The sequence below is a fragment of the Lynx rufus genome, unplaced genomic scaffold, assembly GCF_022079265.1.
Source record: "Lynx rufus isolate CCGP_SWC_20201006 ecotype Redwood Valley unplaced genomic scaffold, mLynRuf1.p SCAF_7, whole genome shotgun sequence".
NCBI classification, from domain to species: domain Eukaryota; kingdom Metazoa; phylum Chordata; class Mammalia; order Carnivora; family Felidae; genus Lynx; species Lynx rufus.
Genome location: NW_025814889.1, coordinates 133,119,149 through 133,133,726, shown reverse-complemented (window position 1 = coordinate 133,133,726; position 14,578 = coordinate 133,119,149). Strand labels below are relative to the sequence as shown.

General features: G+C 41.2%; 1 protein-coding gene across 1 annotated transcript in view; it reads left to right on the top strand.

Annotated features, from left to right (window-relative positions):
* ENTHD1 (ENTH domain containing 1) overlaps nt 1-14,578 on the top strand; it is a 105,924-nt gene that overhangs the window by 31,206 nt on the left and 60,140 nt on the right. Inside the window, exon 3 of the mRNA XM_047065816.1 lies at nt 7,936-8,054. Coding sequence (XP_046921772.1) covers nt 7,936-8,054 — 119 coding nt within the window. The remainder of the gene's footprint in view (nt 1-7,935; nt 8,055-14,578) is intronic.

Sequence of the window (14,578 nt, the reverse complement as noted above, 5' to 3'; positions counted from 1 at the left end):
TTTGTTTAGTGTTTATTCATTTTTGAGAGAGAGAGAGAGAGACAGACAGAGAGCAAGCAGGGGAGGGGCAGAGAGGGAGGGAGACACAGAATCCGAAGCAGGCTCCAGGCTCTGAGCTGTCAGCACAGAGCCCCATGCGGGGCTCGAACCCATGGACCGCAAGATCATGCCGTGAGCTGAAGTCAGATGCTTAACTGACTGAGCCACCCAGGGCCCCCTAGTTGCAACTTTTTAAAAACCTCTTATTCAATTTTGGGTGATGGAAACTGTGTTGCCGTTTCAGTGTAATATCTTAATCTGGGAGTCGGCCGCTGAATACTTAATCCTGCTCGTGCAGTGACTGTCTGCTCGTCTTTGTGGCTGAACAGTGAACGCAGTTGGAGCATTTTCCTGTTCCCCATTATTCTTAAGTTGAGAACTACCAGCAGCGTCTCAAATTTTGTGTGCTATTGTTAGCAAAACGCTGAAGTAAAATGGCCTTAGCTCCCTTTTTAAGGTCTCCTGCAACAAAAGTTTGTCCTTTCTCCCCTTTTCTTGTCTACCTATTTAAAATTGCATTTTTTAAATCTGCTTAAACATCTCTGCTTTCTTATTCGGTGTCTTTTTCTGTTTTCATTGAAAAAAAAAAAAGCCTTTTCTCCACTCATCTCAGAATTCACCTTTCAAAAGAGATTTACAGCGCTCACGGGCTGCGCCCCGTCTCTCGGCAGGCACGTCTCAGAAGCAAACAGGGACAGGTGGTGTCCGTAGTGGATGTTGTGTGGCACCCCCAGATCCCCTCTTCAAGATCAAGGCACTCATGCCCTCAGCTGCTGGGAAGATTGGCAGCCGAGGGGTCTCAGCTCAGTGAAGAGAGGCTGTTGCCCCAAGACCTGTTGGACGCGGGCGGGCTGCTCCCTTGCTTCGAGGCAGGACACCTGTGAAGAGCCATCCCAGCCCCACAGCGCCTGGCAGGATTGGTCAAGGCCTCTGCCGCAACCCCATTACAGACCAGTTTCTCCCCTGGCCCCGTCCTACCTTCCAGGCTCCTCGTGGGTCCCATTACCGAGAGCACTCCCTAATGAATCTCCCTCTTACACATTTGAGCCTTGGGATCGGTTTCCTGGGGAACCCAACCGGCGACCGTGGCTTTTCCTCAAGGTTTAAAACATAGGAGTATCGTAATTTGTGTGTGTGCATGAAGGAAGAGAATTATACAGCAAACGGCGCAAAATGTTAACAGTTGGTTAACCTGGCCGAAGAGAGTATGGGAGCTCTTCGTACTCTTCTTGCCTTGATGTTTGTGTACGTTTGAAATGACTATAAAATGGAACTTGAAAGAATTAAGACACTTAATCAATCACTTGCAGATGCTTAAGTGCAGTTATGCTCCAAGACAGGGAAGTTGGTAAGGTTCCAGACTCATGATTCTGCAAAAGTTAGATACGTAATCACCATGAGACTTCCATAGCTTACCAGTTCGTTAGCCCACCGCGCATTTTCTTTGATGGGTGCGTTTGTTCTGTTTTGTTTTTTGTTTTTTGTTTTTTTAAAAGCTAATTGTGTTAAGTAAATGACTTAATTTACTTAAATTACCTACACTGATTGAAAGGACACTGTCAATCCGTAGCAGCAACGTTTATTAGATGCTAGATAATAAGTGGAACAATTGGGGAATTTACTCAATTTGTGGAGCCTTCCAGTTCCAGAATGTGCCGTTGCCTTGTGAATGTCTGATGGCTTGGATGTCAGTTCGATATCTCATCTAAGAAGTACCACGGGGTCTGCCGGTTCTGCTCTGCGGTATTATCTGAGCGGTACAGGCTCATGAAATCTACCGCCTCTCTCTCGATGGTTTCCTCACGGCACCTCCAGCCCTGGTATCTAACCTCTCATCTTCCAAAGAGCCGATAGCATCGCTGCTTCCGTGCCTTCCCTTCTTCCTTTGGGGTTTCACAATCACACACACACGAGTCCTCCCGGCTTGTGACTTCACGGTCTCAATTGATACATAGCGTATGAGATCAAAGGGACTTCATCGCCGCTCCAGGACTAAACGTGTCCTCCCTTTCCCTTTGCTTGCGAAAACCCAGAAATAAGTGTGCAGTCACCTAATTCAGTTAAGCACACGTCACTTCCAGCTGAAGTGTTGGACTGATGCTAAAACAATTTCTGAACGAATTTCCCGAGACTCGCTCTATTCCAACTACATTTCTTCTTGCCCCTAGAAGATTATTTCATATAAGTTTGTAATATTTTAACTATTCAACCTGAAATGCATCTCCAGATAGTCAAGGTGTTTTTTTTTTCTTTCACAGTTCTTGCTGTTATTCAGTTTTCCTCATATTTTACTTCAAAACTGACTTCCTGCAACTGTTATCAATCTACCTCTGTGATGTCTAAACCTAAGTCCGTATCACTTCCAGGATAATTTTATTGCTCAATACTCAAAGAGTGATAAGAAAGGTGGCTTCTGGGGCGCCTGGGTGGCTCAGTCGGTTAAGCATCCGACTTCGGCTCAGGTCATGATCTCGTGGTCCATGAGTTCGAGCCCCTCGTCGGGCTCTGTGCTGACAGCTCAGAGCCTGGAGCCTGTTTCAGATTCTGTGTCTTCCTCTCTCTCTGACCCTCCGCCGTTCATGCTGTCTCTCCCTGTCTCAAAAATTAATAAACGTTAAAAAAAAAAAAAAATTAAAGGGGCGCCTGGGTGGCGCAGTCGGTTAAGCGTCAGACTTCAGCCAGGTCACGATCTCGCGGTCCGTGAGTTCGAGCCCCGCGTCAGGCTCTGTGCTGACAGCTCAGAGCCCGGACCCCGTTTCAGATTCTGTGTCTCCCTCTCTCTCTGACCCTCCACTGTTCATGCTGTCTCTCCCTGTCTCAAAAATTAATAAACGTTAAAAAAAAATTTTTAAAAAAAGGTGGCTTCTGATGAATCACATGAAAGTACATAGACGATCTAAGCCTCAAACCACTACTGTTTGCCAGTATTAATTATAAAATCTCCAAGTCCCAAATAAGTTCATCTTAATTATTCATGTTCATGTGAAGTGACGAGAAAATTAAAAGAACGATTAATTGCGAAGTCCTTATTCTTCCTTCGGTATCTTTGGCATGTATCATACTCGCTCCTTTTTGCCCGCATAGTTCCTCCTGCTTAGGATCGTTTCTCATTCACATTCACCGGGATCCCAGCCATCCTTCAAAGGCTTGTTCAAATTTTACTTCCTATTTGAGGCATGTTCTGACTACTCTGGGGCACACAGATTTTTTTTCCCCCCGTAGGATGTCTATTCCTAAAGTTAGTTAATTTAAGAAAGCTTGGCATGGTATTGTTTTCCTCTGGTTGTTTCCCATAAGTCTGTATGTCAGACTTATCTCCCGAGTCAGACTGTAAACTTTCTGAAGGCAAGGATCACCGCATCCCACACCATTGGTTTTCAAGCTATTTTTCTTGGATAGCCCCTGAAAGATTTTGAAAAATGACATTCGTCCTTGTTCACTGTTAAGTTGGCATGTGAAATTGTACACTAAGTAACTGCAAAGGACAGGATTCAAAATACTGAGATTAAAGACCAAAGAGAGCAAAATGAAATCGTCCCCTGAGGCTTTTACGTGTAGCTAAAGGAATCTAAAATGCTCTTGTGATCGATACCTCCAGTCGTTCATTTGAAAGAACCCACGACGTCTTTAACTGTTGGAAGTTTTGCATCATTCCCTTTACTCCTTGAAGTCATGTTTCTCTTCCACGTCCCTCATAGGACTCCATCCTAATAGAAAGTGTTGTTATGCTTGGAAGTCTTCTCTACATTAAATATGTATGTAAATGGAAATTATTTTTCTAAATTTTCTATGGCCAGAGGCTTTGAAGTGGTAAAGTATTCTTTCTAGATTGACTTGTCATTACAATTACTTTTAGTACACAATTGATCAAAACCCAAACCACATAAATGTATTATAAATTTTTATAAATACTTACTAAGCATAAAGAATAGAGTTTTATTGGAAATACATGTTTCTATGAGATACGTGGAATTCTTTGTTTACACACGTGAATATTGCTTATTGCTAGAAATAAGCAAGGTTCCGCATAATTCTGTTTCTCTTTTACATTTTTATAGGTGGAAATGCTGGGAACACTTGTTCACATAAAATTGTAGGTGGGAACAGAAGGTGTTTTACTACAGCATTGTCACTCCGTTCTATGAATTCCTTTCAAGCAGCATGCCAGAATTATATATTGATTTATTATAAAAATATTTTTCATCTCTTGTCAACTGTTAACTTGATTAGGTCTTTCTTCAGTGTTGTTGAAAGCAAAGAATTGGAAACAACCTACTTAGAAAAAGATTTGTTAAACAGTCATTAGGGGTAATTTACTTTCTCAGTTTCCGAGAATAATATCGAAAAGCCTTTACTAAAAGTTATCAGATGACTATTAATGATACTAGTCACACTTAAAATTTTTTTTTAATGTTTATTTATTTTTGACAGAGAGAGAGAGAGAGAGAGAGAGACAGAGCATGAGTGGGGGAGGGGCAGAGAGAGGGAGACACAGAATCCAAAACAGGCTCCAGGCTCTGAGCTGTCAGCACAGAGCCTGACGTGGGGCCTGAACTCATGGACAGTGAGACCATGACCTGAGCTAGAGTCAGACGCTCAACCGACTGAGCCACCCAGGCACCCTGATACTAGTTACACTTTAATTTAACCCAATACACTCAGAAAGTGGAAAAAGAAAAATATTAATTCTAATGTACCTGTCAATATAATTTTTAAAACATTTAAAAAATTTTTAACATTTATTTTTTATTATTTTTTTAAAGTTTATTTATTTTTGAGAGAGAGAGAGACCGTGTGCAAGCAGTGGAGGGGCAGAGAGAGAGGGAGACACAGAATCTGAAGCAGGCTCCAGGCTCTGAGCTGTCAGCACAGAGCCCAGCGTGGGGCTCGAACTCACAAACTGTGAGATCATGACCTGAGCCAAAGTCAGACACTTAACTTACTGAGCCACCCAGGTGCCCCTTACACTTTCTTTAGGAAAACATTTTTCTTTGTTTGTTAAATAGACATGTAATAGACACTCTGGTTGTGTGTCTACTCTTTTTTGTGTGTGTGTCTCAATTCTTTTCCTAAGAGAGATGGCGAGGGCATGGAGCCTTGTCAGTTTGTTGGGTTGATGAAATGAGGTGCCCCGCCGCCCTCCCCCCTGCCCCTGGCCCCGTGCTTCCCTTCTTTCCTCTCCTGGGACTCTTCCTCAGAATGATGCATCTCTGACAATAGCTGGGGATGAAAAGCACAGGACATTAAATGGAAGTTGTTAAATACAGCTCCCCCATACCGTAGTATGTCTCAATACCAAACATCCCAGGATGGACGAAAATACCCTGTTACTCATGCCATGCGTTGCCATTAAAAGAAACATGCGTAAACAGAACAAATTGTGGAGTTTTACTTTGGGTTTTTCCAGCCTTGATTAAAAGAGGATTCCCTGGGAATGCAAGCTGGCGCAGCCACTCTGGAAAACAGTATGGAGGTTCCTCAAAAAACTAAAAATAGAACTACCCTACCACCCAGCAATTGCACTACTAGGCATTTATCCAAGGGATACAGGTGTGCTGTTTCGAAGGGACACATACACCCCAATGTCTATAGCAGCACTATCAACAATAGCCAAAGTATGGAAAGACCCCAAATGCCCATCGATGGGTGAATGGATAAAGAAGATGTGGTACATAGACACAATGGAGTATTACTCAGCAATCAAAAGGAATGAAATCTTGCCATTTGCAACTACATGGATGGAACTGGAGGGTATTATGCTAAGGGAAATTAGTCAGAGAAAGACAAAAATCCTATGACTTCACTCATATGAGGACTTTAAGAGACAAAACAGATGAACATAAGGGAAGGGAAACAAAAATAATGTAAAAACAGGGAGGGGGACAAAACAGAAGAGACTCATAAATAAGGAGAACAAACAAGAGGGTTACGAGAGGGGTTGTGGGAGGGGGATGGGCTAAATGGGGAAGGGGCATCAAGGAATCTATTCCTGAAATCGTTGCACTAGATGCTAACTAATTTGGATGTAAATTTTAAAAAATAAAAAATAAAATTAAAAAAAAATAATAAGACAAAAACAATCCAGTAAAAAAAATGGACAAAAGATTTCAAGATAGTGTTTACAGGAAAATAAATGTAGGCAGCTTTTAAGCATATGAAAATATGCTCAGCTTTGTTCCTTCATAGTAAGAGAAATACACATTAACCAGAACAATACCATTTCCCATTTATTATATTGTTACAAATCTGAAAGTTCCATAACACAGTGTGTGCGTTGATGGAGGGCAACTTGGAGATTGCGTCTAAATTGGAAATGTAATCCTTTGACCCACGGATTCTATATGTAGCACTGTAAATTTCACATATATTTGCACACATTAAAAAAGACGTACAAGATTTAAATAAATACATACATACATAAATAAAAAAGGATTCCCTATACTAGTCTTTTCTCCTATTGTTTGGTGTTTAGAGGTTCTTGTGTTTGCGGCATAAAGGAAGATGAGACACAGGAAGGTGGGGAGAGGCCAGGCCTTTCTTTGTAAAGTGGGAGGAAATTGATTAGGAAAGGGAAGGAGCTGGGCGCCTGGGTGGCTCAGACAGTTTCGCTTCAACTTAGGCTCAGGTCATGATCTCACGGTTCATGGGTTCCAGCCTCTCGTTGGGCTCTGTGCTGACAGCTCGAAGCCTGGAGTCCGAGTCTCCCTCTCTGTGTCTCCCTGTGTCTCGTCTCCCTCTCTCTCTGCCCCTCTCCCACTCGCTCTCTGTCTCTCTCTCTCTCTCAAAAATAAATAAGTGTTTAAAAAAATACAAAAAAGGGGCGGGTGCCTGGGTGGCTCCGTCGGTTAAGTGTCCAACCTCAGCTCAGGTCATGAAAATGGCAACTACAAAACCATTCAGCAAAGACGTATAAGCAGAACTATCCATTTATTTTCATCGGCATACTCTCTTACGTTGAAATTTTTTTTTTAATTTCGTTTAAAAGCAGTTTCTCATCATCTAACCTATAGATCATATATGTGACCACATGAAATTCGCCCTGCAGTAATAAGGTTCTTTTACATCTTAATTAGACTGATTCTAGTTGTCATTCCTACTTTGCTAAGATTAATGTTCAAATTCTGTTTTCTATGCTGTATTGTACCTTATTTTTTTTTTTAATTTTTTTTTTTCAATGTTTATTTTTGGGACAGAGAGAGACAGAGCATGAACGGGGGAGGGGCAGAGAGAGAGGGAGACACAGAATCGGAAACAGGCTCCAGGCTCTGAGCCATCAGCCCAGAGCCTGACGCGGGGCTCAAACTCACGGACCGCGAGATCGTGACCTGGCTGAAGTCGGACGCCTAACCGACTGCGCCACCCAGGCGCCCCGATTGTACCTTATTTTTAAAAAGCTATTTCAAGTAATGAAGTGTAAAATAAAATTGTCGATGGTAGAAGAGACTAGAATCAAAGTTTTATTTTTATTTTTTATTTTTATTTATTTTTTCAACGTTTATTTATTTTTGGGACAGAGAGAGACAGAGCATGAACGGGGGAGGGGCAGAGAGAGAGGGAGACACAGAATCGGAAACAGGCTCCAGGCTCTGAGCCATCAGCCCAGAGCCCGACGCGGGGCTCGAACTCACGGACCGTGAGATCGTGACCTGGCTGAAGTCGGACGCTTAACCAACTGCACCACCCAGGCGCCCCTAAAGTTTTATTTTTAAATCTGCCTGAATGAGTCGACTATAATACAGGGATACGTTTAAAATGACCATTGGCAGATGATGTCTATGTTGCAGACAAAATGGATCTTCCGGAGTAATTAACTTAAAAATTGCAAGCTAATGTAAAAACATTACGATTTTTTTTTTTTTTTGCCAAACTGACATCTTAGCTTTCTGTTGTTGACAGAAAACGCCTCCAAGGCGGGATTGAAACAAGAGCAGCGCCAAGACATCCAATTGCCTAGTGGGACTGTGTTGTCCCAGGAAACACCACCAGTCAAGATGAATGTTTGGAAATCAACAGAGGTAAGTCATTGTGGCAGTTTCCTGTTGCCGCTGTAACAAATTACCACAAACCCAGTGCCTTAAATCAGCACAAATGTGTCATTTTGCAGTTCTGTAGGTCAGAAGTCGGACACAGGACTCACTGGGCTAAAATCAAGGTATCATCTGCAGCCTGCCTCCCTTTCTGGAGGCCTGAAGGGAAAATTTGTTTCCTTGTCCTCTCTGGCTTCCTGTGTTCTAAGAGAACACTTGTCTTTTAATTTTATTGTCTTTTGTTTTACCCCGTTTTAAATAAGAATGAGGTTAAATTACGAAAGTTTTCCGTTAAAGCTCATGCTTAAAAAAAAAAAAAAAAATCTTCCTAAAGAAATTCTTCTTTATCCTAATAGAATAAAGCTCTCTTATCTTTTCTTCTAAATGAAATCCTCGTGTCCTCTAGAATTTTACCACATACCGTAAGAGGGGGGTCTTACTGTCTTTATACCTGTGGATAAACAGTATTTAATTTATTGTACAGTCCATCTCTCTCTAGTCATCTAAAATAACTTTTTAAAAGACTTCAGGAAGTTGCAGAAATAGTACAGACTCCCATGTACCCTTTACCCGGCTTCTCCCAATGTTGGCATCTTATATAACTGCGGTGCAACATCAAAATGAGGAAGTAGATGTTGGTATGTTACTGCTAACTAGATTACAGACCTTATTTAGTTTCCAAATTTTTAATTCACTATTCAATTAAAAAATTTTTTTAATGTTTATTTATTTTTGAGGGAGAGACAGAGACAGAGCATGAGCGGGAGAGGGTCAGAGAGAGAGGGAGACAGAATCCGAAGCAGGCTCCAGGCTCTGAGCTGTGAGCACAGAGCCCGATGCGGGGCTTGAACCCATGAACTGTGAGATCATGACCTGAGCTGAAGTCGGATGCTTAACTGACTGAGCCACCCAGGCACCCCTCACTAGCTGATTTTTTTAACCTCCATTTGTGTGTGTGTGTGTGTGTGTGTGTGTGTGTGTGTGTGTGTGTGTGTAGGGGGAGTGCTATGCAATTTTATTCTAAGTATAGATTCATGTAATCACCAAAAGAAATCCCTCATGCTATCCACCCCATCTCGTTCCCCACACCCCAACCACGTCCTCCCCTGACGACCACTAATCTTTTCTCTATCTTTATAGTTTTATTATTTCTAGAATGCTATGTAAATGAATTCAGACCATATGTAATCTTTTGAGATCGTTTTTATTTTTTCACTTAGCATAATGCTCATGATGTCCATTCAGTTGTGAAGTTTTCGTATCTCTGGGATAAATGTCTAGGGGTGTGATTGCTAGGTTGTATATTAAGTACCTAGTAAATGTGGTAAGAAACTGTCAACCTGTTTCCTAGACTGGCTGTACCATTTTACATTCCCACCAGCAGTGTAGGAGAGACCCAGTTTCTCTGCCTTCTCACCAACTTGTGACATCGCCGTTTCTATTTTGGCTATTCTAATAGGTTTGTGGCGATATCTCATCATGGTTTTTAGTTGATGTTTCCCAAATGGCTAATGATGCTGAACATCTTTTCGTGTGCTCGTTTGTATCATCGTCACTTCTCTTTGGTGACATATATCTTCATATCTTTTGCTCATTTTCTAATTGGACTGATGATGGTTTATTACCGTTGAGTTAGGAGAGTTCTTTGTATATTCTGGATACCAGTGTGTTTCTACTTGTGCTCTCATCCATGAAGATGTTCATCTTGTTTTTGAGCATGACCTGTGTCTTTAATTTTCACATTTGTATTTTTCTCTTTCATTGCTGTGTGTTTGGGGAGGGAAGGTATCCCCAAAGTTTGAATTTACAGAACCATCTTGACTGGAAACCTGTTCCATTTAAGACTATTTACAATGATCTCATCACTCATTTGCTTTTCTGTTTTATGTGTGTTTCTCCTTCTAGAAGGAAAGCTCCTTGAGAGTAAAGACCATTTTAGTCTTACTCATTACTGAATCTTCACTTGCCAAATTTTTGTTAATGAAGAAATGACTGAATGGTAGACACTCAATTATAACTTCCTTCTCTTCCTCCCCTGTGAAAGAGGCTTGTTTGGTCTTCTGTTTTGTTTAGCGTTCCCTGCCACAGTTCCTATGAGAGTGGCTGGAATTATTTACTGACCTTCTGTTCCCAACCCTTTCCCTGAACCCAGTTAGGTATTGGATTTACCTGATTTTCTAGCAGCCCAGAAAAGTATATAAAATTAAAATTTCACTTTTCCCTAATTGCATCACAGCCCATGGACTGAAAATATGTAGATCGTTTTAAAAGATATGACATTAAGCAAAATTATTTTTATTATTATTGTTAGTTTTTTAAGTTTATTTATTTTGAGAGGTGGGGGATGAGGGGAGAGAGAATCCCAAGCAGGTCCCGCGCTGTCAGCACAGAGCCTGATGTGGGGCTCGAATTCACGAGCTGAGCCGAAATCAAGAGTCTGACGCCCAACAGACCGAGCCACCCAGGCACGCCAAGCAAAATTATTTTTAAATATGCGGTCAGTTTTGTTTACTGCCGATGGCTTTTAAGGGAGAAAATAGACTTGAATAATCTTACATGCTTTGGAGCCTAACAAAGACATAAAGTGCCACCTAGCTTTTTTGTATCAGTCCCCAAATTCTCATTATTATTGTTTTTTTCTCACTTTAGAGGAAACCGCTGTAATTGATTTACATCATTCAGCATCTTGTATCAGTTAGCAAAAAATGGTGCCCTTCTCTCAAAAGAAGTTTGAAGTTAGATTTCTCTTTCTCAAAGCATTACTATATCATGACACTATTCCATCATTTTACTGACAAGCATCTCTCTTATTACTGTCAGGAACATTTGATGTGACCCAATATATCCTCTCCAGAAATCTGCTTTTGTGGCAGAAGACAAAACCTACCAGGCTGAACAGTGAATCTAATTGTTGTTGCCAAATGTACTACATCTACATTAAAATTCTCATGTTCTTAATACAGAATGAGAAAGAAATGATACTGTTGATTGCTTAGGCAGATGAAGGGGGCTTAAAAATATCTTCTAAAAACTTTAAATAGAAATCTCTTTATTCTCTTTCTACAAATGAAAGGATGATCTAAAAGCAGTAAATAAAATTCTTTACAGAACAGGGCATTCAAAAGCAGAGCAGAGCTTGCTAGTGGTACTTTCAAAACTCAGGAAAGCCTTTAAACGTACAGCACTTAGACATGGGTATGTGTTCTCTCTAGGTACTGCCCAGAATCTTTATTATTGAATTTGATAATTAATAAGGTTATTACATAGCCTTTCACCACCTCAAGAGACCTTCCTCTTTTCCTGTTTGAGGAGATTCAACAATGAGGGTTATGATTTTTTTTTTTTTTTTGGTCACAGTTGTTTCTATAGCAACCGATAGGGATGCTATGAATTGGTTCACGCAGAATTAAAGCTGACCAAAGCCTTCAGTCTAGTTGTGAGTTTGGAAGTGACGGGAGATAAATGTTTATTTCCTCCTGCTTCTGTTTATTATTTTGTTAAATGAAGAGTAAACAGTTTTTATCCTTGGGCTTATTAGCATATCATTTATTATATTTGCAAAACTTTGAACTCATCAAAGCTGTTAGGGAAATGGAAATTGTACCTATTCTAATCATGCTAATCCATCATCCCCTTACTTCGTTTCTGCATCAGTGCTTTATGCTGAAAAGCCCTTTTTTATTTTCATGTCTGTACTTTTATTCTTTTCAAGTTGGAAGATCCTTGCTGGAAAAAGTTGAAACAATATGAAAGGGTCAAGAGTGAAAAACAAAGTTTCTTCTTACTTCTCTATACACCTTCAGTTCCTTCCCTTGGAGGCATCCGTTACCAACTAGGTTCTTAGAAATTTGGGAGGGAAATTTTCTGTGTCCAGGCATTTCTTTTATCTAAGGATTCATTCCGTATATACTGCTCTGCAGCATGCCTCGAACTAAACAATGTATCTTGGACATCTTTTTTATTTATGTAATAAATGCAAATGTATTCATGTAATAAATGCAATCCTTTGGTGTGTGTTGTTCCACACCTTTTTCGCTACACTGTAGATCATGGATGTCTTTCTCTATCAGTATGGATAGCGGTGCTGTATTCTTTCTTATTTTTAAAATTGCTTAATGTTTATTTATCTGTTGAGAGACACAGAGAGCGAGTGGGGGAGGGGCAGGGAGAGGGAGACACAGACTCCGAAGCAGGCTCCAGGCTCCGAGCCGTCAGCACAGAGCCCGACGCGGGGCCTAAACTCACAAACTGCCAGATCGTGACCTGAGCTGAAGTCGGACGCTTCGCCGACTGAGCCACCCAGGCGCCCCTAGCTGTGCATATTCTTGATGCATAAATGAATCTTCGCTTATTCGGCCATCCCCTGTTGGTAATCATTGAGGGATATTTTTCTGTTTTTGTCTATTAAGAGCAATATTGTAACAGCGGTTCTTGTACACATTTTATATGATGCTGTCCTAAAAGGGGACTCGCTGAAAGATTATATTTATTTTTAGTTTTGAAAAGTACTGCCACACTGTCCTCCCAAAAGTTGCACTGATTTATGCCCACCAAAAGCATAGTTTTGCAAATACTGAGTATTATCAAACTTGTACACTTTTTGGTCAGTCTGAAAGGTGGGGAAAATTTGTTTTAATTTATTCCATTGTAATTGCAGGTAAGAGTGGAAGAACTTTTCACGTGTTTCTTGGGGATTTGTGTTTCTTTTTTTTAAGTTTATTTATTTACTTTGAGAGAGAGAACATGTGAGTGGGGGAGGGGCAGAGAGGGAGAGAGAGAGAATCCCAAGCAGGCTCCTCACTGTCAATACAGAGCCCGATGCAGAGCTCGAACTCACAAACCGTGAGATCACGACTTGAGCGGAAGCCAAGAGTCAGACACTCAACCGACTGCGCCACCCAGGTGTCCCTGTGTTTCTTTTTTATTATTAACTCTGTTCATCTCCTTTGCTCGTTTTTCTGTTTGGTTTCTCGTCTTTTTGTTATCAGTTTCTAAGAGCTATTTGGCTATTAAATAATTAGCTCATTGTCTGCTTCTTTATCTCTTTATTCATTTCCAGGTTTTCGTGTGATTTTTTATTTTATTTATGGCTTTTTTTTTTTTTTTGCCTTTGCAAAGGGAAAACATACTGCTCTTTCTTTGTCTCTTTATTTCCTTTCACACCTGCCATCGCACTTCACTTCTGACACAAGAGATGTGGGTTTTCCACACACCCAGCTGTTGTCTACAACACTAGCTGGGTGTGCTGCAACTTAACTCCATTCTGACACTGTCTGCCTAAAGATGGCATCAGATTTCACAGGCTTAAGTGCCCAGTCCCCAAAGCTTCCTTTCCCCCACCTCCCATTTCAGATGCCAACTGCAAATCTCGGGCTGTCACCTGTACTTCTGACCTGCTGTAAATCCGGGTTCCCATGACCCCCTCCTCGGGTTTGATCACCCGCTAGAACAGCTTAAGAACCCATGGAAATATTTACTCGCAGATGCTGCTTTATTATGTAATAAAGGATGTGATAAAGGGTACAGATGAATTGCCAGATGTACAAACACACAGGGCAAGGCCCAGAAGTTTCCCTAGTGCAAGAGTTTAAGTCCCCATGGAGTTGGGCTGTGTCACCCTCCCAGCATGTCCTGTATTCACCAACCCAAAAGCTCTTTGCACCGCAAACATTTGGGATTTTTATGGTGGCTTCATGAGATGAGCGTGACTGATCCTTTATTCCATCTCCAGTCTCTCTCTCCTTCCAGGGGGATGCGGTGTGGGACTGAAAGTTCCAGGCTTCTAATCATGGCTTGGTCTTTCTGGTGACCAGTCCCCATCCCGAAGCTGTCCAGGAACCCACCAAGAGTCACCTCACAAAACAAAAGACACTCTGAGCTCCCAGAAAATTCCAAGTGATATAGGAGCTCTGTGTCAGGAGCCAGGGTCAAAGACCAAATATTAAAACAAAAGATGCTCCTAGCACTCCTCTCACTTAGGAAATTACAGGAGTTCAGGGGCTCTGGGCCAGCACCAGGGACAAAGACCAAATACATATTTATTATGACTCCGATATCACAGCCTTAAAGCAGTCTTTAATTTTCATTAAAAAGTAGTCAAATTTGCCTTTCCATTACGGCTTCTAGATTTTAAGTCATTCTTAGAAAGACCTTCCCTAGTCTAAGATTTTATTAAATATCACCCTGGCTTTTTATTTTAACAAGCTATTTTTTAGATCAGTTTTAGATTCACAGCAGAAGTGAGTAGAAAGTAAGAGATTTTTCCATATACCCGATGCATACCCCCACCCACCTCTGCCCTGTATGACCTCCCCCACGATTAGCATCCACCCCAGGGTGGTACATTTGTTATAATCAATGAACCTAAATTAACACTCATTACCATCCAAAGACCACAGTTTACATTAAGGTTTGCTGTGTGTTCTGTGAGTTTTGACAAATGTATGGTGATATGTATCTGCCATTATAGTGTCGTAGAGAATGGTTTCATTGTACTAAAAATCCTCTATGTT